Consider the following 25,498-nt stretch of genomic DNA (forward strand, 5'->3'; position numbering starts at 1 on the left):
CCTCTATGCAAGAATATAAAGTGAAGTGATTCCATTGAACAGGAGAGGGCAGCATGACGCTTTGTTAGCGTACAGCCTGCCGTAAAGCATTCGAAGAAGAAGAAAGCCAAAACGACAACAGAGAGCGGAAGATACAACACCGTGTGCGCATGCGTAGCTGAGCGCGTGCGGCTGCAGTCTAGGGCGTTCCAAACAAACTACGCCACAAGTTATTCATCTCTCATGTGCGTGAGTTATGAGTCTAAAGCAACGTAGTATGCACTCGAACACACCCTTGTTCGTGTCCATGATTGTTTTATTTGCCGAGGAAGGAAGCTAAGGGCGCGTGTGTTCATTTGCACCAGGCTAAAACTAAAGTAAGCTATTCATTTCAGCGCTACGACGGAGGAGAGTACGCGACATGTCATCCTCAAACTAACCAAAACCAAAGCTCCAAATCGATCTGTTTATCGTGTAACAAGTTTCTGTGTTTGTGTCTTACTCAGATAAAATGGCTGATCAAGACATGGACGCTCAATGGGAAGAATACAAGGCGAAGTTCGATAAAGTTTACGAGCCGGTCAGTGCCATATCACATATTTAAGCGACGTGGTTGAATATTTGGTTTATTCTGGCTGGATTTACACTGCGTTTGTATCAGGAGGAGGACAAGATGCGCAGAGATCTATGGGAGAAGACACTGAAGGAGATCGAGATCCACAACAAGGAGGCAGATGAGGGCAAGCATACCTGGTGGAAGGGGGTCAACCAGTTCACTGACAAGGTAAAGAAGGGACCTAACTATGGTAACCTATACCTAAAGTCCTGCACTGCCATTCAGGTATTTCTTTAGATGATCCCTTCATGTTATGTTGCCAACGGGTTTGTACTTACTTGGATTGACATACTCGCTGCATAAAATGCATAAAATTGCAGTAACTTTCATGTTTAGTATCACCTATTGCTAACCTATTGTGTGTTTTTCAAATGAAATGGTTCTACGGCTGCCAAGTTATGTCACTTATGTGCAATGTGTATCTTCACAACAACAAAGAAACAATTGTATATCGCAACCTGACAGAAATTGATCTGTTAAACCACACGCAAGGGATGTACAAGGTAATATACAAGCTTTCTATTTCAGACGTGGATGTGCTTATTCTGGACCTTAATGCCGTCCAGTCCAGAACTGAACCTCGAAAGCCGTAAAAGTCCCCGCAGAGCAACAGCAGCGCCTTTAACATGAACCGCGCCAAAGTTTGATCGAGTTGCAATTTCTTTATGACAACAGTGAAATAGCAGGACCAAAAGAGAATTACAATAGAGTAATAAGATATTATATGTATCACAGTGTTTTCAATCATGTCAAAGACGGGGGGGTGCGATTGGTCCCCCAAAGCTTCAGGGGGTACACGGCTCTAAAACGCTTGGAACCACTGCTTTAGATTATTGTGTGAAGATGAAATTGTAAGTGCCGGCCGGAATATTTGTTTCTTCCACCACGATTATGTTATTCGATGGTAATGTTGTGATCAATGTAGTAGCAGAAAAGGCACAACAAAAATGTAAAGAAAAGTCAGTTTGCAACCAGTTAACTCTTCGTTTTTGTGCTTTTGCAGAGGCCAGAAGAAGTGTGTTGTGGGGGACTTCGTCCGTGTCATCCTCCAAACCAAGGAGACGCCGGTGGTCATTGAACTGAGAGGAACAGCTGCAAGGTCCCCTCTGTGAATGGACAACTGGGAAACATAACCACCGTATATATGTTTTCCACTGACTGCACCAGCTCTGTTACACAAAAGTATTACAAAAACATTCACACAGAATCACAATAGAATTTTGAGATTGAAAGATTAATTTTAGCACGAATTAGCAAATGTTGTCCATTGACCAACATCAGCTTAAAACACTATAAATATAATCATTAAAAAGTGCACTGTGTTTTGTAAAATATTCCAATAAATAATCCAAAATACTGTCTTCCTGTGAGGTGTTTATGAAACATTTTGCTCAGTTATATTTAAAAGATCAATAAAAGTGATTCTTAATCTCAGTGGAGCCTCTTTGAGAATAAAAGTGCAAAGTAATCGACAGAAATATGTGGTGTTTTCTAGAGTAGTGACAGGAAGGATTTTTGTCTTTTATAAATATTGGTGACAAGTAAAAATATAAAAATATAAATAAAAGCAAAAAAACACTTTTTTATTCCTTTTAACCTTTTAACCGAGTCATTTTCTTCAGCTCAGCTTTGCCCAAATCTAAAACGTCAAAGACTAGGCCAGAGTAACGCCTCATTTGAAAGCTAAGACCTACAAAACTGATCTTTTTCTTCGTGTTGTAACTTTTTTTTAAACTTTTTTTCCCATTGTTCTTTTGTGGCATTGTTATTGCTTTTGTTTTGCTCCTTTACTGCATTTTCACCCTTGTTCAAAAAGTTTTTAGATTTGGGTAAAGTCAAACTGGAGAAAATGTGCTCGGTTAAGGCCGGGGTTAAGAGGTTAATTCACGTAGATTTTATGATGAATCTTTGTGGAGTAAAAGTAGAATCTACAGCAGCAGTCCTCTAAAATAGTACTGGAATATTTAGAAGCTGAATGTAAAGCTACAAAATTCAAACCTACTGAGTCGAAAAAGATAAAAGCGTCATAGGGTCTGACCTGCAAACTGTGGGTTGTGTTTTTTTACATGAGGAACATGCATTAGAAATCCACCAGGGGGAGACAGAGAAGACTCATTTGTTTGGAGCTGATGTGAACAAACTTCATTAGGCAAGGAGTCTATCATTAGCTACTGAAATGAATGCAAGACTTTATTGATGTAATGTTGTATTTATCTTGCACATAAAGCAGTAAAATTCTAGCCTATTCATTACACAGAAGATGCTTTGTCCTGAAGACCAAGCGAAAAATGAGAGGCGACTGCTCGTCATCCACAACTATGGAATGCACTTGAACCGAATGCAGTGTAACAAAACTGATCTTTTTCCTCGCTTTGTTGTCGTCACCTTTTTCACACTTTCTTATCTCATTTTTGCTCCTTTTTGTTTTCTTTGTCACTTTTTGGCTGCACTTTTGTGGCTTTTTTGTGACTTTTTCATCCCTGTTTTCTTCTTGTTTTTGTAGCTATTTTGACGTTTTTTTTTGCAATAAACTTTTATATTTGGGTAAAGCCAAACTGGAGAAAATATGCTCAGGTCAGGTGGGGGTTAAAAGGTTTAACACATTTTATTACTTTGTAAATCTTGCCTTAAAGCACACTTTTGTATGTTAGCATAGTGAAGTTGGCCCCGCACACACCGATAGTGTGCCATTCCCTGCAAAGTGGTGTCAATGGTTGATAGTTTGATCAATAACTCTAAAGCAGTGATTCCCAACCTATGGTTTGGAAGCTTCACAAAGTGGTCCTAAAGCTTCCTGCAAAAGAATTCCAAACTAAGCTACTAAGTTGATCAAAATGTAATGAAAGGTGTGTTTTAAATGTGTTTTTTCTTTCAGTGTGTTCTTGAATATCTTTATATATCTATCTATCTCTAAAAAAAACAACTCTAAAACCGAGCATGCTCATTTTGTGTGCGCCACGTTGTTTTTTTGGCTCTACAGATAAAGTTTGAGTGGATTTCAGGAATTGTATACAGCTATTCTATTGATCTGAAAGTGTACACATCAGTTAAAGGGACTATACATGTTCCAACCATGCCCTAATGTGTAGAATGAGCTCAGACCTATATTCACCACAACTGCCTCTAAAATCCTGCACTGTCGCTCAAAAAGGTGTTAATTCGGGTCTGAAATGCCGTCATGCAGGAGCTTAATATAGAAGCTGCAGTTACACGTATGACCTGAGGTGGCAGTAGTGAGTATAAAATGGCTAACTTGCGTCTAGCCCCTTTAACGCCCAAGTTTTAAAACAATATCCAATATGTGGTGATATAATTTTATTGTCAATTCATGAGAATCGAAAGCAGCGTTGTATCAGTGCCTGGGGTTTGCTTTTGCTTATATTATCCAAGAAAATGCTCTTACAGTGTCAGCGTCGATAAAACTTCCTTATCTTAAGATGAAACATTTGGCACCAGACACTCGGCCGCATGTTGTTGACATTAACTTCAGCCCTATCGCTTTAACTTCATGTATGTATGTATGTATGTATGTATGCACGTATACATATATACATACACACACACATACACACACACATACATACACACACATGGTTTAGTTTTGAGTAGTCCGACTTTATTACTCTTTTTTTTTTTAAGCCTCAGAATGCTCGACGATAATAAAACTTTTAAGTTTAGGTCCAATTCTATTCTATTCAAGCAGTTATGATAATGAAATTCTCATTTATTTGTCCCCCCCCCCAAAAATGTATATGTTTAATGGCAGTGGGAGTGTTTACGGTGAATAAACAACATAATAACATGCCTGCGATCAAAATTGTTAATGAGTAATGTTTCAGCACTGAGCACTCATGTTCATTTCTTTGGTTGGTCCTTCTTTGAATCTGTTGCCATTTTCATACTGCCCCATATTTTACCACCATTACCATATTTATATAGACATATACACGAACAGCACATGTAAAAATAAACTGTTTTCTTCTTGTTTGTTTGTCTTGTAGGTTTGGTCAGTACATTAGCAAACCTTTTTTATGGCCTGAATTTAAATATTAACCTGAGCACTTAATGAACACAATTCAACTGTGATAGATAGAGCAGATGGAGTGAACCCAAGATTATGTCCCAATACAAGCAGTGCCAGGGTTCAGATGCCTCCCTCGTGTGCTTTTATAAGCTGTTTTTTTCTACTTATAATAATAATAATAATACATTTTATTTATATTGCACTTTACATTTCAACAAAACCTCAAAGTGCTACAACAGAAGAATAAAATCAGATAAAAACAAAAAGAACATTCACATAGTAAGACAAAGCAGCAAACAAACACATTAGTCAGAATAGGCCTTTTTAAATAAATGTGTTTTCAGGCCTTTTTTCAAGGCCTCAACACTCTGGGGAGGCCTCAGGGACTCTGGCAGGGCGTTCCAGAGTCTTTGGGCAACTGCCTTAAAGGCCCTGTCTCCCATTGTGGAGAGCCTGGTCACGGGCTGGTGAAGGGTGTGGGTGAAAGTGGACCGTAGGCGCCTTGTGGTGGTGTGTGGAGCAACTAGCTCAGTGAGGTCTGCCGGGGCTGTTCCATGGACACACTGGTATGTGAGGAGGCAGATTTTGTAGTGGATTCTGTAATGGATGGGCAGCCATTGAAGGGACCGGAGGACGGGGGTGGTGTGGTCATATTTGCGCCTCCTCGTCAGGATCCTGGGTGCAAAGTTCTGGATGTGCTGGAGCTTCAGCAGGCTCTTACCAGGGATCCCGACGAGGAGGGCATTGCAGTAATCCAGCCTGGAGGAGACAAAGGCATGTACCAATTTCTCAGCGTCTGATTGTGAGAGGGAGGGGCGGAGTTTGGCAATGTTTCGTAGGTGATGGAAGGACACTTTGCAGAGGTGGCGGATATGGTTCTCAAATGAAAGATGAGGATCAAATCTGACCCCTAGGTTTGTAACGGAGGAGGAAAGGGGAATGTTATGGCTTGAGACATGAATATTGGATATGGTGGATGACTGGATTTGGTGCCAGGTGCCAATCAGGATGGCTTCAGTTTTGCTGCTATTTAACTTGAGGAAGTTTTTAGTCATCCATGCCTTTATCTCCTCCAGGCAGGTGTGGAGTGCAGACGGTGGGACTGAGGAGGATGTAGAGTCAATTTTCATGTACAGCTTCGTATCATCAGTGTAACAGTGAAAAGAGACTTGGTGGTTTTTGATGACCTGGCCTAGGGGGAGATGTAGATAGTAAAAAGGACCGGCCCAAGGACCGATCCTTGAGGGACCCCACAGGTGACTGTGTGGGGCAACGATCTAGCCTCCCCCAGGGCAACATACTCCTCTCTTCCTGCGAGGTATGAGCGGAACCAGTCAAGGGTAGTATCAGTGAGGCCAACAACCGACTGGAGCCAATGGAGCAGGATGTGATGGTCCACGGTGTCAAAAGCAGCCGACAGATCCAGGAGGACCAGGAGGGATTGTGAGCCATGATCTGCAGCCATCAGTAAATCATTTGTTACTCTCACCAAGGCAGTCTCTGTGCTGTGTGCTGACCGGAAACCAGATTGGATTTTTTTGTACAGATTATGTGTTTGAAGATGATGATGAAGCTGAGCTGCAACAGCCTACTCCAGGACCTTGGATAAAAAAATTCAGGATCAAATGAGGGTTTTTTCAATTGGGGATGAATGACAGCAGTTTTAAGAGCAGGCGGGACTTCACCAGATTTTAATGAATGATTTATTACAGCAGTAATAAATGGACTGATGAAATAATTACAGTATCACATACCTTTTATCGTGCAGTATGAATATATACTGTTCAGAACCAATGACTACATTAGTACATACAAATGTATAATAATGCTTGTTAAAGGTTCCACCACCTCCCAAATCCCACTTTAACCACTGCATATATGTGCCTCTTGAAAGTACTAATACACCTTAAACGTTTGCACATTTTGTCATGTTTACAACCATGAACATAAAGATTTATTTTGATTTTTTTTAATGAAAGCAACAGACAAGTAACGGATAACTGTAAAGTGAACACAAAATGATACATGATTCTGTTATTTTTCAAAAAATATAAAAGTGAAAAGTGGGGCGTGCATAAGTATTCATACATCATGAATGAATACTTTGTGGAACCCCCTTTTACTGCAATAACAGCAGCAAGTCTTTTGGGATTTGACTCTACAAGATTTGCACATGTAGAGACTGACATTTCAGTCTATTCCTCTTTACAAAACCTGGTGTCGCCTCGGGGTCCCCCAAAACAGCTGGAGGAGGTGTGCGTGGATCGGGAAGTCTGGGCATCTCTGCTGAGACTCCTGATTCTCACCCTGGACACAGACTGGAGTGTTATGGCATTTTAGTATTTAGTTAGTTAAATTACACTGGCGTCCTGTCTTGGGTCCCCTGCTGGGCCTTTGACTAAACCAGGTAGAGAGACCGGCCTTTCCTGGACCCCAGACGAGGCCCTCGCACCTTTAGACAAAGGTCCCAAATGGCCCATCTCCCCAACAGCAAAAGATCTCCTTCTGCCTCCAAACGCCACCATGATTTCATTACCATGCAAAGTGCCTTTTGGTGGCTGCATTAACATCTCCAACTGTATTACCATTTCTCTGTGTTTCTGGGCTTCCCTTTGTTGTGTATGACCCCTGTCCTGCTGCTCTGTCTGTGGCACTCACCTATAAAGGTAGTGCCAGGGCTGAGCAGAGTAGAGCTTACCATGATCTCCGCGGTCTGTGTAACCCTCTCCGCAAATGCATTTGTGTAATAAACTTCACATGTTGACTAGACAAACTTCTCTTAAGCTTTATTAAGCAAGAAAATCCACAACAGTGAATACCCCTCTCCCCTCAGGCAGGAGGCTACGGTCCATTCAGACCCATATCTCCCTACGCCATCAGACTCATGAACATATCATATTTTGTGTTAATCTACTTCATGCATTCCCTTATAGTATTTATAGTTGTATAGTTGTTTATTTAATCTATTTTAATTACATGTTTTATGTTGCATGATTGAACCAAAGAAAATTCCTAGTTTGTGAACCTGTTCACTGACAATGGCAATCAAACCAACTCTGTACTGCCGCCTCTGGCTTCAGTGCAGTGGGTGAAAAAATTCCAAAACAAAATATCCCAAATCCCCTTTGTAAAGTAAAAAAGAAAAAAAATCTAATCTTTGGAACTCTCCACCCACATGAACCAGGCCAGCTGGGCCAAAAGACTTTTATTATCAAAGTGATGACATTGCCTTGCTATCAGTTCGCTATTAAAACGTAACTGCTTTGATAGTGTGTGCCATTGCGCCTATGCTCTAGAGTCTCAAACCGCCCCGTGGGACGCTGTGAGGGGCTGTATAAGCCTCAAAACTACACGTCCATTCAAAACTCCAATGATGACCTCCTCCAGGAAAGGTAAGAACACACTGGTGATGTCTTTTCACCTACATCTTTGTGTGCACGGCCTGGCTACAGGGGACAGTGTTAATGTTTTAGCATCAGCTGATGCAACACTACGTTTTTGGCCCCGTCTATGGGAAACTCCATGATTATAATTTACTCATGATTATTTGACCGAGATGGAGTTTTTCGCATCTGCACTGGCACTTGATACGACACTGACGTTCCTAACTTAAAGTGAATTGATTCAAACAGTTGCTCAGATTGTAGATCGGAGATGATTAGCAATCACTCAAAGCCCTCTCTGACTCCTCTTCTGTCACAGGCCTGATGCTGGGAGCCTCTCTGCTGGCTGTTCTCTGTGCCACAGTTTGGGCTGAGTTTGACTCCACACTGGACCAGGAGTGGGATCTGTGGAAGACGACTCACCACAAGAAATACCAGAATGAGGTTTGAGTAGTAAGAAAGAACAGAATGATTTGTTAATGTTAGTTGTTACTCACATGTTACTGAAGTTATGGGGTATGAAGTAATTAGTTTTAATACCCCTAAGACAGCTGTGTGTATATTTGAAGTAATCGATAATTCATTCATGTCTAGGAGGAGGAGCTGGGTCGCAGAGCATTGTGGGAGAAAAACCTGAATCACATCAACCATCACAACCTGGAGGCGTCTCTGGGCCTTCACACCTACACTCTGGGGGTCAACCACCTGTCGGACCTGGTAATGCACTGTCTCTGCTCATCTTGTTATTTATTCCCTGTTAAGAACTTCAGTGCATCTCTGACTCTTCTTTACTGTTATTTTATTAGTTCATGCTTTAATGTTAATTTAGATTATTATGAATGATTTAGCTAAATGTTTAAAGTATTTATTTCTGCTTCACTCTAGACTGAGGATGAAATGTTGCAACTCTATGCCCCCATGAAGCTTCCAGAAAACTTTGAGATGATACCAACTCCTCTCAATGTCACAGATAGGGCTTTACCAGTCAGTGTGGACTGGAGAAAATCTGGATATGTGACCAGTGTCAAATATCAGGTAAAAACATTGTGTAATGTCACTTTGTTTGGCTTTATATCTGAACATAATGATTGTGCAGGGATTTTGTCATTCGGGCTGGGCCTTCAGTGCAGCTGGAGCTCTGGAGGGTCAGTGGGCAAAGACCAAAGGGAAACTGGTGGACCTCAGTCCCCAGAACCTGATGGACTGTTCAAGGTCATATGGTAATGATGGATGTTCAGGTGGATGGATGCATCATGCTTTTGAGTATGTCCTGAACAATAAGGGCATTGCATCTGACGCTTCCTACTATTATGATGGCTTGGTAAGAACACCTTTTATGTACATAGTAAACTGCTGAGTCTGTGAAAGGGGCTATAGATCATTCTGTTTGTTGTGTCTTCTTGTTTAGGATGCCACTTGTCGCTACAACCCTGACAAGTCAGCAGCGACCTGTTCTACATACCACCTTGTGATGCCGGATGAATATTCACTTCAGCATGCAGTCGCCGCTTTTGGACCAATATCAGTAGCCATTAATGAAAGAGACATTAGAGGCTATTCGTATGGTGAGTAGAGTGGGAGGAAAAAGTAAGTACTCCATGTAGGAATTTCTCACATTTCTGCCTAAATTGGTCATAAAATGTGCTGTTCTTTATTAAAATCATAGGAATGAGTAAACAGTGTCTGCTTGAACTAATGTTACCCAAACATTTACATGTCATCATATTTTTATTGGCCATAACATGTAAACATTCACAGGAGAGGGAGGAATAATTAAGTGAACCCCCTGGATCTCACTGAACTGCAGCGGTTTTGTAAAGAGGAACGGTCTAAGATTCATCCTGATCGTTGTGAGCGTCTAATGTGCAACTACAGAAAAGCGGTTATTGCTGCAAAAGAAGGATCAGCAGCTATTTAATACAAGGGTTCACTTACTTATTCTACGCTGTTGTGAATGTCTCAGGTCTTTCTGCAAAGTATTTTGCATTAGTATTAGTATATTAGATATTAGTAGTTTTGTGATTGGAAACACACCTCTGTGAGTATGAGTGAGCGTGAAAACAGTAAAATTCATAGAATGGCTATAATCGCTTACACTAATGAGTCAGCTGAATGCATAGTGGTGGATTCTGAGCCGAAAAGACAATTCTGCCAATATTTAAGTGTAAGTGTTGATTATTCTATTTATTAAAGGTTATAAACAGCATATTATGTGTGCTGATAGCTCAGGGGCCTATGGGTGGGTTAAGTCGGCCCACTGCACCCATTCAAGAAAATACAGTGACTACTATTCAACTTTGGTTTCATCAGTCCACTGAATACTTTGAAGGTGAACACTGTCGTTGTATCCTTGGGCAAGACACTTCAGCCACCTTGCCCCCAGTGTCTGTGCACATTGGTGTATGAATGAGAGAGTGAATGGGTGAATGCTTCCTTACTGTAAAGCACTTGGGGGACTGATGAAGGTAGAAAAGTTGAGCTCATTTAGCATCCAAGAGCTCAACCAAAGTTGAATAGTTTGGGAGGAACACACAACATTATGTGTGGGGGAAAAATGGAAGAGTGCATGAACATCAAATCCCTATGCTCACTGTGAAGTCTGGTACAGGAGAACCATGGTGTGGGGCTGTCTTGCTGCCTCAGGGCCTGGACAATGTGCTGTCATCAATAGAAAAATGAATTCACAAGTTTATCAAGATATCTGGCAGACCTGAAACATTCACAACAGCGTGGAATAAGTAAGTGATCCAGGATGAATCTTGGACCATTCCTCTATACAAAACTGCTGCAGTTCAGTGAGCTTCAGGTGTACTCACTTATTCCTCCTTCTCCTGTCAATGTTTACATGTTATGGCCAAAAAAAATATGATAACATGTAAATGTTTGGGTGGCATTAGTTTATTAATAATAATAATAATAATAATAATAATAACAATAATAATAATAATAATAATAATAATAATAATAATAACAATAATAATAATAATAATAATAATAATAACAATAATAAAAATAATAATAATAATAATAATAATAATAATAATAATAATAATAACAATAATAATAATAATAGTTATTATTATTATAATGCATTAGTCTAATATAGAGCTTTTCCAGAAGCTCAAAGTCTCTGTAAAATGTTGTGCATTATTCATTCACTCCATACTCGGTGGTGGTAAGCTACAATTGCAGACACAGCTGCCCTGTGGTAGGCTGGCGGAAGCAAGGCACCCAGTCTGTGCCATTGGCCCCTCAGACCACTACCAACCCCTCACTCACTCACTACATTCACCCAGACTTCCTGGTGTTACCAAACGGTACCGACCAGGCCCCTGCCTGCTTAGCTTCCGAGATCTGACAGGATCAGGCAGTGCAAAGGCGGTGGGACCATAGTTCAAGCAGACACTGTTTATTCATTCTTATGATTTTATCAATCAATAAAAAATGTTTTTATAGCACTTTACAACGACTCCAGGAAGACCAAAGTGCTTCACAGAAAGATAAAAACAAGATCAGACCACATTTTATGAGTTGGACATTGATCATCAATACATTATGAAGACATGTTGCTAATACTATATGTTTAGTTCTATATTTTTTGTGTTTTTGGAACATGCGCTGTAGCAACTTTGGGTCAGAAAGTTGTCAATGAAAGGGTTAACATTATGAGAGTTACAATATTTGTATATGTATGGAAAGAGGAGAGTGAGACCTTCACAATAAAATAAAAAAGTAAAAAGTAATATTGTTCCTTCATGGAGCTGTCTAAAGTTTCAAGCACATTTTTTTGTCAAAGCTCCCTTTACGTGAGTATTTCTTTCTTATGAGTTTTTACAATTATTTTAGATCACCAAAAAATACACCCCCTGGGGAAATTTCACTCAATTGGCTTTAAAAATGTAGGAGTTATGCAAAAAATGACAGTCCAAAAGCACAAAAATGTGCTTGGGTGTAATTAAGGGTTAACAAGCTTACCGCCACTACGTATGGAGTGAAAGAAAAGCGCTATGTAAAACAATCTTTTCTTTATTTTCAGGAGTGTATAACAATCCATCGTGTTCCAAGGAGGTAAACCATGGAATGCTGCTCGTAGGTTATGGCACAGATCAAGCTACTGGACTGGACTACTGGCTGATCAAAAACAGGTGAGAGATTTCCACTAAGCCCCAACACGAGTTTGAACACATTATCTGTAATCACCAAATGCACAAGTTTACTTTTTTTTTTTTACAGTAAATGGTAGCAGATGGTTTTGTAAACTTATCTTTTCTTTGACTTTCATCCCTTTCCAGTCGGGGATCACATTGGGGAGAAAGTGGCTACATCAGACTGGCACGCAACAAGAATCAAATGTGCGGCATCTCTTCGTATGCAGTCTTCCCCTTAGTCAACACGGCAACAAAACAATGGCTTCATGTCTCTAAATTAATCTTAATCTTTAAATCCTCTTTAATTGCATTGTGTTGGCGTATCATTACATAAATCTATAGCTGTGTTTAAAATGTCTTTAAAAGAAGATACTCCACAAGCATATGCCAAAAATGTTTTTTATGAATGTAAACTCACTGTGTATCATTTGATTAATTAAGAAGAGGGACATTTAATTACTGTTGTTTCTTCACTTTTGGTTAGATTATGATGTTTTAAGACTTTGAATGAATGAATTGACTCTTCTTTCCTTCCTTCTGATGCTACTTCTTTACTTTATGAATGCAGAATACATGTCATTATGGCAACAGTTTAAAAAACAGAAGCCAAACGAGTGGCAAGTCTGCATTTCTGTTATTTTATCTGACACCCAGTCTAGAATGTTGAGAGTTCTGTTTAGAAATGACACATGCATACTGTACCATCCCTACTTTTCTGATTAGTGTTTGTTCATTAAAGCACATCAGTGTAAACAATGCTCTGCTGTGTTGCTGTGTTATGATCTTTTTCTTTGCGGCTTTGACTGTGACAGAAACATTACAAACGGGAGGGATGACTAACTGGAGCTTTCATTATTATATTTTATCTATATCTGCATTGCCGAGTCAGAGCTTCGTATTGATGCATATGTAGCGGACAGCAGGGGGCTCCCTCCCAAAACTATTGGGTGAGGCTGCTTCCTGCCTAATGACGGAAGCGGCCTCTTTAAATCTCCCCCGCGCCTGGCACTCACTCTCGACTGCTGCTGGCTGGTGACAGGTGCGTTTTTAACTTCTCCTCTCGCTTTTAGTATTTTTAATGTTCATTTATCTTTCTGGTTTTAGAGCTTGTTATAATGAACTCCGGTGGCGGCTATTTTCCCCCGTTTTTATACCAGTTTTAAGGTGGGACAAGCGTTTAATATTTTGTTTACATTTATTATCTTTCGGTTTTAACGTTGTTCCCCTTTTAATTGCAGGTTTTAGCCTGCTACTGTTTTGTTTAGAGTTTGTTTTAGGGTTTGGTTGCATTTGAGTTTGTCTTTGTAGCCTTTTAAACCCTTTTAGCTCTGCTCCAGTTTTGTATAGCAGTCCCTGGGTCTTTTAGTCTTTAGATTTCAGTTCCCTTTGATGTGCTTGAGTGGGGGAGTTGGCCCGTTTTCTTTGTTTTGCACTTGGGATTTTTGTTATTTAGTGTGTGTGTGTTTGTGGGGAGCACTTTCCGTTTTGTTTGGGGTGGGGCTACCCCCTCTCAAGCCATCCAAGTTTGGTTATTTTTCTAACGTTTGTTGTGTTTCAGATTTCCTTTGGTGCTGGCCCAGGGGCTGCAAGGTTTTATTGTAATTTTGCACTTTTTAACATTGGCCATTCTTAATATAAATTTTAATCATAATAATAAATACTTTTAATATCGTACTCCTGGTCCTTTTAAATAAACTTTTAATTACATATTTTAAAAGCACTGTCTCTGCCTGTTTTTACAAATCCTTATCTGCGTGTCCTTTGGTTTTATCCTGGTTTTATCTTTGGGTTAATTCTGTTTTTAAAGTACCTCAGGTCACACATATCTTTGCTCAGTGTTTAATCCTGCTTTATAACGTAGGTTATAGCTGCAGAATCTGCGTCTCACGAAGACTGCAACAGATTGTAAACCATAAAACCATGCACTTTTGCACAAATGCAACCACTAATATATTGCTGTAACTCTTTATAATAATAATAATAATATCCATCCATCCATCCATCCATCCATCCATCCATTTTCTTCCACTTGTCCATTTCCGGGTCGTGGGGGCAGCTGTTGGAGCTGCCCAAATCACATTGCACCAGCCCCTTTCAGGTGGTGGATCCACAGAAGGACGGCCTCATGGTTCTAACCGGGCCTGTTGGTCTCTCATATGGAGCTTCTGAACCGCTCTTTGTCTGACCCGTCACCGAGGACCTGTTTGTCCTGGGAGACCCTACCAGGGGCACGAAGCCCCCGACAACAGAGCTCCGGGATGATTCAGGTTCTCAAACCCCTCCACCACGTTAAGGTGTCGGTTCCAGGAGGGGACAATAATAATAATACATTTGTATAGCAATTTTCTAAACAACCGTTACAAAGTACTTCACAGAAAAACATAATAAAATCTATAAAAAAAATACATGAATAAAATTACACCAAGCAGAATTAATAACAATTACCTGATTGCCTTACAATATAAAAATGTCTTCAGCAACGATTTAAATGAATTAAAATTATTAGCTTGCTGTATATAAAACCAGAGCCCTTTTTTCCTATAGGCAAACTATGCAAGTTGCGTAGGGCCCCGCATCTCAGTCAAACCAGGGGCGGACTGGGACTAAAACATGGCCCTGGACTCTGACCAGCCCGGCCCAAGTTAGTGTAAACACACGCGTCCACAAAGACATATTTTGACATCAATTTATAATAGGCCTAATTTTTATTGCGCGATTGCTGTGTCACCAATTTTTTTGCTGCTTCACTGTGCAATTGCAAGGCCGGGTAGCAGCACCCCCTTGCAGGCCGGTGGCCCTCAAGCCAGCAGCCCTTCTGTGCTCCTCCAGAATGGACCTATGGCCAGTCCGCCCCTGTGTTACACTGATTAGTCAAGGCATTGTTACGCACCGTTCTCATGCGCGCAGTTAGTTCACTCTAAAAAGTCATCCAACAGAGTTGCAATGACTTTAATAATTGTGTCAATGGAAGTAGAAAATGTGCATTGTTTGTAACAGCTCAAATTGATGTGCTTTAGTTGTGATTTTAATCTTTAGCTTCACTCAAAAACTCAAGATGTTGAATTAGGTTAAAATATACCCTTGTTCAGAGGGACATTTTCTCATTAAAACAACTATAGTGAAAATCTAGTTGCACTGACGCAAATAAGCACTCCCACAACTAAATTTTTTGGGTCGGCACCTGGCGCAACCCACTGGACACGTCTGGGCACGTCCAAAACAGGGCACGTGGCTGCACTGTCCTTGACCTGTCTGGCTTCTTCACAAAGGAGGAAAAAACATTGTTAAGCTACGTTTTTAAGGTAAGGCATTTAACACAAAAGAATTGTTTTGAACTAGTGTCAGGTCTCTGTCTGGTTTTCGTTTTCCAAGTTTCCTGGACAACGTGGAATCACAACATTACAATCAGAATGATGTTTCCCGCACACTGGGGGCGACAGATGGACCCCCTGTGTCCGTTTGGATATCCGTCACCTCTCCACAATCAGCAATTAAAACAACATGAAACGAGAGAATGGTTGTCGGATAAAATGTGTATTTAAAAAGTTAAAAAGTCAGATTAATACAAAACCAATTCAGAGCTGGAGTCCTGAAACCACAGTGCGGCGCCAGCAGAAGAGATGAAAAAGAGAGCCGACCAGGTCTCGTGATGTAGAACACAGAGACAAGGAGTGGATCATGCCAGTCTGGTACTGGGGGGTTCAGTCTCTTACATATTTATACCCTCTATGCTTTTACAGTGTTACTAGTGGTCAGTGGGTGGGTAATTTCCCTCAGACCGTAAATCTGGTTTAAACTAGCTCTGCAGGTGTAAGGTAAGCGGATGCAAGTGTCTCAGTCTGCTCTTCATGACCATATTTGGTTGCATCTTGACCCTCGGCTCTGTGCTCAGTACCTTTCCACTAAGTTGTTTTTTTCTGAAACTGTGAACTTTTAGCATTCGTATCACATCCCCATATGGTCATCCTGAGCAGACTGATAAGGCAGTGTCTGGTGCAAATACTAATACAAAAGAGTAGATGAATTCAAATATCTTGGAGTAGTTGTAGACTCCCATCTTAAATTCGGAGCTCATGTAAAGAAAATAACTAAGACTGTTAGGATTAATTTGAATTGTTTTCGTTTAATAAGATCTTGCCTGTCAATCAGTGCAGCCAAGTTGTACTTTCACGCAATGATCCTGTCTCATTTTTCATACTGTCTCACTGTGTGGGGCCAAGCTAACCAGTCCACTATGAAAGGTGTGATCTCTCTGTACAAACAAGCTTTAAAAGTGCTTGACAAAAAGCCCATGATGTGGCACTATTGCAGAATTCAAGAGAAGCATAATCTTTTAAGTTTTGAACATTTTAAGAAGTACTCTTTTGTTAAATTTGTTTTTAAAGGAATAGGCCACCGTTTTTACATACTAAGATATGTTCTTACCTCACTTTAGTCGAGTTAATATATCCCCGTCTGGTCTTTGTCCGTGCGCTCTGCCAGGCAAACGGAGCACATACGCAGCCTCTCCCACATGTCACATAGCTCCGAAAAAGCTCACGATAGAAGCTACCAAGCTCTTCCACGTGTTCCCTATTTAAATAAAGTTACGTGAAGTGTTTTCATGCGAAGTATATTTACCCAGAAATGTAGCATGTCGATTTTATAAGCAAATAAAAAGGGGGACTATATTGTGAGGCGTAATGATACGAGGAGCACAGCGTCCGCGCAGTAACTCCTAAAGACTTCCCCCGCTCACTTCCGTCAATAACCTTTAGGAGTTACTGCGCGGACGTTTTACTCCTCGTATCATTACGCCTCACAATATAGTCCCCCTTTTTATTTGCTTATAAAATCGACATGCTACATTTCTGGGTAAATATACTTCGCATGAAAACACTTCACGTAACTTTATTTAAATAGGGAACACGTGGAAGAGCTTGGTAGCTTCTATCGTGAGCTTTTTCGGAGCTATATGACATGTGGGAGAGGCTGCGTATGTGCTCCGTTTGCGTGACAGAGCGCACGGACAAAGACCAGACGGGGATATATTTACACGTCTAAAGTGAGGTAAGAACATATCTTAGTATGTAAAAACGGTGGCCTATTCCTTTAAATGTGTCAAAAACCTCGCTCCCGATATCGCTGCAGGAATGATCGAAACATGTGCAGCTCACGGGATCGTCACAAGGACAGACGGCGTTTGCGGTACAAGGGCCACAGATCTGGAACACTTCACCTGCTGATCTGAAAACTTTAACAGACCTGAGCGAGTTTAAAAGTAAAGTTAAACAGTGGCTCAAACTGAATCAAACTTGTGGACACAGCAGAAGTTTATAAAATTTTATTGCAAACTTTTTTTAAATTGTATTATTTGTAATGTAATTTTGTACTGTATTATTTGTAATGATTTATGTAAATGTTAATATTTTATGTCTTAGGGACCAGGTCTGCGAACTAGCTTTGAGCTATACGGCCTATGAACATGGCATCGGTTATTGTAACAATGCTTCTTGTTCTGTCCCTATCAAATAAACATATGAATAAAAAATAAAAAAATATGATTCCTAACACTAGTGATATGAGCAGCATGCCTATTAAGTTAGTTGGTTTTCCATTAAAACATGTGCAACTGCAGAATTCATTTGAAACTTGTTCATCAGACTTGTTGCATATTAAAAACTTTTTTTTCCTCTTTTTGCTCCAATAGATTTTTTTTGGCCTGTCTTAGCAAGGAAACCAATGCTGTTTGTAACATTCTGCAACATTTTTTTTTTCAAAATGGACTGGATCTGCAACGTCTGCTGTGAAGGCCTGCACTATTCAATCCATCACAGGTAATTCATTTTTATTTTTTCACTTTTTTCTTTACACATTTGTTGTTGTTTCATTTTTAGATATTTCATGTCTATCACTTTGTATTTATTAGGATGTATTGGTCAAGTCTTGCATATTGCAATACATTACCTTTATTGATTTATTTTTACCCTTTTAACTGTGATAATATTTTGTGTTTGTTTGTATAGCTGAATGAAGAATTAAAAAAAAAAAAAGTATGGAGTCCACATTTATGGCACAGCTGGATCTTTGTTCGTTGAAGCTATTGGAACTGGGATCATGGTTTGGAGGAGCGACTAAAGAGAAAATAAGGAAAATTAAAGACTCACATTTTCAGGTAACAATTTTAAATATACTTTTGTAAAAAAAAAAAAATCTGACTAATTCTGACTTGCTTTCTTTTTCAGTGCAATATCATTGATGCTTGTCCAGAGGCAGCCATTCGCTCAAGTACACAATACATGCAGTTTGTCAAATAATATGTTTGTGATAATTTCTTTGTAAAATGCAACTAAAAATGTTAGAATGCAAGATAAATTGATGTTAAGCTAACTTAAAAATATTGTAAATAACAAAGAAATTCACGTTGTTTTGTTCATTTTAAAATGGGTTTCATTTGTGGTACAATATCAATGGAAGCAACTCAAATAAGTAAGCAATCTACTCAAAAATGTAAATCAATGCAGATATTTATTGAGTAAGTATTCAGTTAATAAAAGGTTTCACTGTTGAGAAAATCAAGTTACCTCAAATAGAAAGAAGCAATCAGTTGAAGACAATTTCAATTCAGTTGATACAACACAAAAAGACCAATGGAGAGGGTTGCCTCAATTTTTCTCGTTGAGTTAAGTCATTACTTTTTAGAGTGTTACAGTAACTCTGGTTCTCTGAACGTGCACAGTCTAAAACGGGTCGGGCGACTCACAGGCTAATTCTCAGTGGTCACTCAGAAATAACCGTCAGGTGCAGGATTCAGTTCGTTTTAAATCAGCGTTTCCCAAACTGACGTGAGAGAATGGGACCATTTGCCATTTACCATTTTAAAAAGTTGGGAAATAGACTAGTAGTCGTCCTAAATCCCAGTCCCACAGTGGCTTAGTGGTTAGTGGTTCTCACACAGAGGGACGGGGCCTGAATTGAGGTCATTATTTTCCACTTCTGCCCTGCACTACTGCACAGTGGAACTGTTTTTGTCCGTAAATGGATTAGCTCTTCGTCTAATAACCATGGGATGCGAACTGTTGTGCCCTGTGTGGATTTTTGCTTAGGGCCCCAGAAGGGCCAGCACTCTGTATAAAACATATATATTTAGCTTCTATAAAAAATAGATTTGGACAAGTAGTACTTTATTTTCAATGAGTTATCCTATTATAAAATAGATTAAGGTTCACACACACACCTGCATTCACACCCATTCACCCCAGCAAAAAAATGTGTTTCTTGAGAGCTAATGAAACAAGTGAATTTCTCCATTCTCTTATCATATTTCTATACATAATGTCAATTAAGTTTTTGATAACAAATCGCAATACAAAAGTCACAGGACAAATATAAACAAGGAGCAAGTCAAAGAAGAAGGACAGCAGCAACCAGGCCCATATAAATAGAGGTTAGTTTAAGAAGAATGATTTACTTTCCTGGCAAAAAAAAAGTCTTGTAAGGTTCGAAGTCTCAGTGCTGTTTCATTCTGTTTGAACACTGACCTCTTGTGGACTAATTTATTATTGTGACTTCTCATAAACACGACTTAAGCACCAACAAAAACATGTGGAAGAGAAGTTTCAAACAGACGTGTGTCAGTTTTATTATTTGCAGCTTGATATTGATGTTTGAATGATCAAATCAATCATAGGCCGATAAATAAGACTCATTTTTGTAACTTTTTTTTATTTCATTCATTCCTCGCCTGGTCAGCCATCCATATTAGTATGTCTTCAAAAGCAGGACTTTGTAAAGAATAGGAAAAGCGCTTATTCTGGCAGGCTGACAGCCTGACACAGACACTTTCTCCACATGAACGTGGTTAAATGGGAAATGCAGAACATTTATTTATGACTAATGATTTTCATCGCTATGAGGCTCACCCCTCCTAAGATATGACTGTAAACTTTACTGGGAGTGGGTACGTCTCCATGGAGATCTGACGACAGGCAGTAGAATTTGAGATTTAAGCATGTTAGGTTCTCATCCAAGTCCATTCTTTCATTACACACTGCATTAACAGCATGTTCTGTGTCATTAGGAGCATGTTTTGTTTTGCTGCAACAGTATAGTCCAAAATGTTACGCAGTGTACCTTTAAGTTTATTATAAATGTTTCATCTGAAGTGAAGGCGGTCAATCTAATACTCTTACTAAATATTCTTGTGAGGCAGTTCTGTACATCAGACCAAAAAGTGCCGACAAAAGGACATTTCACAAATAAATGTTCAATACTTTCACCATCATCTTGACAAAAGGAGCAATTGTTACTGACATCTTTTAAAAAACGACAAATATAATCAACAACACATCTTTAAACAGTTCCGACTGATTACAGGAAGTGACGTTTCATGAAAACCTTCAAAATAAAATGTCCGCTGCAACTACAGTTACCACCATGTGGTATTTTGTTTTGTGTAGCTGGGTGGAGTTCCTGTGTGGGCTGTCCTACAGTCATGAGTCATGTGGTCACGACTGCTGAGAGTGATTTGATTAGTTCATCATTACTCCCCACCGACAAACAAGTCAGCTTTCACACAGTCCGTTCTGATCACAAGACCTAAACCACAGAAGAAGACACAGGCAGGCACAAATATGCTTCTTCTTCTTTGATTTCCTACTGAATTCACTGCTATGTTATGGGGCACAGCTAACCAATTAGTTGCAAATGCAGTTTTTTCTCCTTTTTTTTTAATAACACATATATACAATTCATGTCATACAAAAACAATTCATGCATGACCATCAGGGTACACATACTGAAACCAGAAAAAAAAGAGATTTGTGGGGTTTTACAATTTCAGCATCTGCAAGTACCCAATCCAACTATAACTGTACATGAGAAAGTGCTACAAAATGTGACAGAATACAAATACTTAGGTCTCGTTCTCGACTCCACTCTTAGCTTCAATAAACATATTAAAAACGGATGTGACTGGAGCAGGTTAGAAAATATTACATGAGACGTAACGACTTCACAGGAGGAAACTCCGTGTTCATATCGGTGGATGTTTTTGTCTTGAGGCTAACGGTTAACAAAATAAAAAGCACAAAGTTTTGAACGAGCCTGCGCCAAAAAGAATCGTCCTGTTAGTAGTTTAAATAATGTTTACTTGTTTACATGTTATATCATCATTTTTCAACACTAGCCTGTAGCTCTAGATAAAAGCTCCGCCCCTTACGACCGCTGGCGTTTCCTTTGGGGCAGATTCACTGTGAACATGATGTTTGTAACACGTTGCTGTGACTCCATCAGTAACTCGTTGTCCTTAACCAGATCCTGAGCTTCTCTGTATTTGTATGAAACCTGCTTATTGTGAATGTAAACGATCAGCGACAGGAAGTCCAGCGTCTGGCTGACTGTCCAGGAAGACGTCACGTGGGGGCATTTTATAAACCAACTAGCACTTGTAATGTGAAAACAATATTCTGTGAACACAACAAAGCATCCTTCCAAACATGTTCTGAATACTTGTGATTTTGTATTATTCATTGAGTTTAGCAGATCATCTTTCTGACTTCTTCCAAATGCTAGTGCTCCTTGACATGCTTTAACATGTGTGTGCAGTGAACTGAAACAGTATTTTCATCATTATTCTTTGCACGATTTCAGGAAGGAGGAACTCATGCAAAAACTGTGAACATTTGCTAACAAGTTCCTGTACAAAATGAGCGTTGTATTGAATGGTTTGCACATGGATCCCTTTATTTTGTGACTTTTTGTCAAAGTCACAAAAAGACTTTCTGCAAACATACATCTGCCACTGAATTTGTGTATAGTATCTATGGTTGTCCTTTAATGCTAAGGATCCCTGACTCAGAAAAAGTCTTGTCAGATTTATCTGCTTCTTCAGCATTTTGTTTTCATTTGGGCTGTTGTGAGATCTTCTCTCCACCAACCTCTATGCAAGAATATAAAGTGAAGTGATTCCATTGAACAGGAGAGGGCAGCATGACGCTTTGTTAGCGCACAGCCTGCCGTAAAGCATTCGAAGAAGAAGAAAAAAAGCCAAAACGACAACAGAGAGCAGAAGATACAACATCCGTGTGCGCATGCGTAGCTGAGCGCGTGCGGCTGCTGTCTGGGGCGTTCCCATAGATCTATCATAATAACGGGCGTTCCAAACAAACTACGCCACAAGTTATTCTTCTCTCATGTGCGTGAGCTATGGGTCTAAAGCAAGGTAGATGCTCTCACCCTTGTTCGTGTCCGTGATTGTTTTATTTGCCGAGGAAGGAAGCTCAGGGCGCGCGTGTTCATTTGCACCAGGCTAAAACTAAGATGAGCTCTTCATTTCAGCGCTACGACGGAGGAGAGGACCAGTGGCGGCTGGTGATGTGAACACCACAATTATATTATAGAAGATACTTATAAACATTGTTTTTAACTTAAAAAAGAAAGTTATCTTTAGGGCATTTAATATGATTATTTTATGTAGAATATATTCAAAACTTATTGTTTAGTTTTATTCAACTAAAAAATAAATAATTTCTGACTAAAGTGTAACGATAGTCACTATACATGTGTGTGTTGTGCACCACTGATTTGTGTTTTGTACCAACAGAACCAGAACAAAGGCAGGAGGTGTTTCCTCTTTGATTTCATGTACAGTTTTAGTCCCAGACCTGCTGTGGTTTCATTATGAGCCTCAGAGCCACAGGTTTAAACCCGTATAAACCGACAGACAGATGATCCGCTCAGAAATAATGTGCAGCTCACGTTGTGAAGAGAGTCCTCCTCCTCCTGTAGCACCTGGAGCTCCTCCTGTAGCACCTGGAGCTCCTCCTGTAGCACCTGGAGCTCCACCTCTGTTTCCCTCAGTGAATGAATGACGTTCCCCTCTCCTGTCGTAGCTCCTCCTCACGGTCCTGAATCTTCTCTCCATCAAATGTCCAAGTCCTGGGACATAACTGTCCAAGTCAGCGAGGGTTGTCCCAAAGTGTGAGATAAACCAGCAGCAGCTAAAGCAGACGAGCTAGTTAGCATCGTCATGCTACCTCGAGGAAAGTCCGTTTAGACGTGACTTCTGACTGAAGAAAGTTGTCCCAAGTCCATTAGTTTGACTAAGTCCTTTCACCTCCTCTCAGGAAACAACACGAAGCTTCTCCGTCTCCCAAATGAGAAGTTTTTCCTCCGATCGTCCGTGAGCTCAGAGCTGCTCCAACAACGAGCTCCTCGTGTTTGTTTACAGGAGACGCTTCCTCGTCTTTCACCTGTTAAATAGATTTATAGATGTATTATTGCGCGTCTCTGATTGGTTGAATTAATGATATTTGGTGAGGTTTTTATACCATGGTAGAGCGCCATTGGTTAGATGTTTGGGGCGCTGTTCCTCACCGCCCCGAGCACAAAACTACACATTTATGATGCTGTTACAGCGGTTACAGCACAAGATGAACCAGGCAGACAAAATGACACACTCCTTCACCTCCGCTCCCCCACACGCCAGTGTTAAAAAACACCTGTACATAAGAAAGTTATGATTTTGCTAAACTTAAAACTTTTTATTTTATTTCAAAATTGATAGGAGGGGCGGCGCCCACCGCCCATAATGGACCAGCCGCCACTGGAGAGTACACGACCTGTCATCCTCAAACTAACCAAAACCAAAGCTCCAAATCCATCTGTGTTTGTGTCTTACTCAGATAAAATGGCTGACATGGACGCTCGATGGAAAAAATACAAGGCGAAGTTCAATAGAGTTTACGAGCCGGTCAGTGCCATATCACATATTTAAGCAACATGGTTGAATATTTGGTTTATTCTGGCTGGATTTACACTGCGTTTGTATCAGGAGGAGGACAAGATGCGCAGAGATCTATGGGAGAAGAAACTGAAGGAGATCGAGATCCACAACAAGGAGGCAGATGAGGGCAAGCATACCTGGTGGAAGGGGGTCAACCAGTTCACTGACAGGGTAAATAACTAACTATGGTAACCTATACCTAAAGTCCTCCATTTGGTTGTACTCCAAATCCAAGGCTTTAGATCAGGGGTCTCAAACTCATTTGGACAGGGGGCCAAAAATGCGAACACAGTGTTGGTCGGGGCCGCAACAGACGAAGCCTTTTATATTAAGTCAATTATGATTAAGCAACTTTTGATTGTTTGCTATAATATAGCTTAAAACACACTGTATATTACCTATCTGCACATTTTTAAGCTTCTAGACGTTTCCAATCAGCCAAACATTTGCTGAGCTTCTAAATTTGAAATTACAAACTTAGACAATTAGTTTTTTTGTAATTAATCCCATTTTGGTTCAGGGCATCAGTGATCTTTCAGGAGTCAGGTCCAGTTTCTGTCTGTGAGCCTGTTAGAGAAATGCAAAATGTACAACAAATGCCATTTTAATTTAGTGCAGAAAAGCCCGACCAGGGACTGGAGCTGATCATGAGCACCAGCAAAAAGCATCAGCTTCAAACTTGTTTTGTGCTGTGTTCATTTTCAATGACCCTGTCAGATAATAAATACATGGATGAATGTGTCGACTTGGACACTTTCCAAATGCCATTTTCCAGACTCTGGAGTGTCTGAGATCAGCTCAGATTCACCTCATGGAAATAATATGGAGTCACTGACCTCAGGCCTTTTTGTGACCCCGACGCGAAGCGAAAGGGTCTTGTCTCGCCCTGAAATTGTAAGTGCCGGCCGGAATATTTGTTTCTTCCACTACGATTATGTTATTCGATGGTAATGTTGTGATCAAAGTAGTAGCAGAAAAGGCACAACAAAAATGTAAAGAAAAGTCAGTTTGCAACCAGTAAACTCTTTGTTTTTGTGCTTTTGCAGAAGTCAGAAGAACTGGGTTGTGGGGGACTTTGTCCGTCTCATCCTCCAGAAGAAGGATTGTGCAGTAGTTATTGAACTGAGAGGAACAGCTGCAAGGTCCCCTCTGTGAATGGACAACTGGGAAACAAAACCACCGTATATGTTTTCCACTGACTGCACGAGCTCTGTTACACAAAAGTATTACAAAAACATTCACACAGAATCACAATAGAATTTTGAGATTGAAAGATTAATTTTAGCACGAATTAGCAAATGTTGTCCATTGACCAACATCAGCTTAAAACACTATAAATATAATCATTAAAAAGTGCACTATGTGTTTTGTGAAATATTCCAATAAATAATCCAAAATCCTGTTTTCCTGTGAGGTGTTTATGAAACATTTTGCTCAGTTATATTTAAAAGATCGATAAAAGCGATTCTTTATCTCAGTGGAGCCTCTTTGAGAATAAAAGTGCAAAGTAATCAACAGAAATATGTGGTGTTTTCTAGAGTAGTGATAGGAAGGATTTTTGTCTTTTATAAATATTGGTGACAA

The 25,498-nt window shown here is 40.0% G+C and overlaps 2 protein-coding genes across 2 annotated transcripts; both read left to right on the top strand.

Moving 5' to 3' along the window:
* The first annotated feature begins 485 nt into the window (after positions 1–485).
* On the top strand, positions 486–1,955 carry LOC306967085 (protein CTLA-2-beta-like). The gene is made up of 3 exons (XM_079561994.1): positions 486–559; positions 641–763; positions 1,599–1,955. Exons 1-3 carry the CDS (start codon positions 491–493, stop codon positions 1,671–1,673), a joined length of 267 nt encoding a protein of 88 aa, XP_079418120.1. The 5' UTR covers positions 486–490; the 3' UTR covers positions 1,674–1,955.
* A 20,342-nt stretch (positions 1,956–22,297) lies between these two features.
* LOC306967084 (protein CTLA-2-alpha-like) lies at positions 22,298–25,296 on the top strand. The gene is made up of 4 exons (XM_079561993.1): positions 22,298–22,351; positions 23,814–23,881; positions 23,963–24,085; positions 24,961–25,296. Exons 1-4 carry the CDS (start codon positions 22,336–22,338, stop codon positions 25,033–25,035), a joined length of 282 nt encoding a protein of 93 aa, XP_079418119.1. The 5' UTR covers positions 22,298–22,335; the 3' UTR covers positions 25,036–25,296.
* The last annotated feature ends 202 nt before the right edge of the window (positions 25,297–25,498 follow it).

The sequence above is a fragment of the Gobius niger genome, assembly GCF_951799975.1.
Source record: "Gobius niger genome assembly, chromosome: 8".
NCBI classification, from domain to species: domain Eukaryota; kingdom Metazoa; phylum Chordata; class Actinopteri; order Gobiiformes; family Gobiidae; genus Gobius; species Gobius niger.

What these genes read in the sequence shown, in the direction of transcription:
- LOC306967085 (XM_079561994.1), top strand. Translation starts at nt 491, where the DNA reads ATGGCTGATCAAGACATGGACGCTCAATGGGAAGAATACAAGGCGAAG. An exon ending in TCGATAAAGTTTACGAGCCG is followed by an intron (nt 560 to 640) that starts GTCAGTGCCATA and finishes CGTTTGTATCAG; the next exon opens with GAGGAGGACAAGATGCGCAG. An exon ending in TCAACCAGTTCACTGACAAG is followed by an intron (nt 764 to 1,598) that starts GTAAAGAAGGGA and finishes GTGCTTTTGCAG; the next exon opens with AGGCCAGAAGAAGTGTGTTG.
- LOC306967084 (XM_079561993.1), top strand. An exon ending in TCAATAGAGTTTACGAGCCG is followed by an intron (nt 23,882 to 23,962) that starts GTCAGTGCCATA and finishes CGTTTGTATCAG; the next exon opens with GAGGAGGACAAGATGCGCAG. An exon ending in TCAACCAGTTCACTGACAGG is followed by an intron (nt 24,086 to 24,960) that starts GTAAATAACTAA and finishes GTGCTTTTGCAG; the next exon opens with AAGTCAGAAGAACTGGGTTG.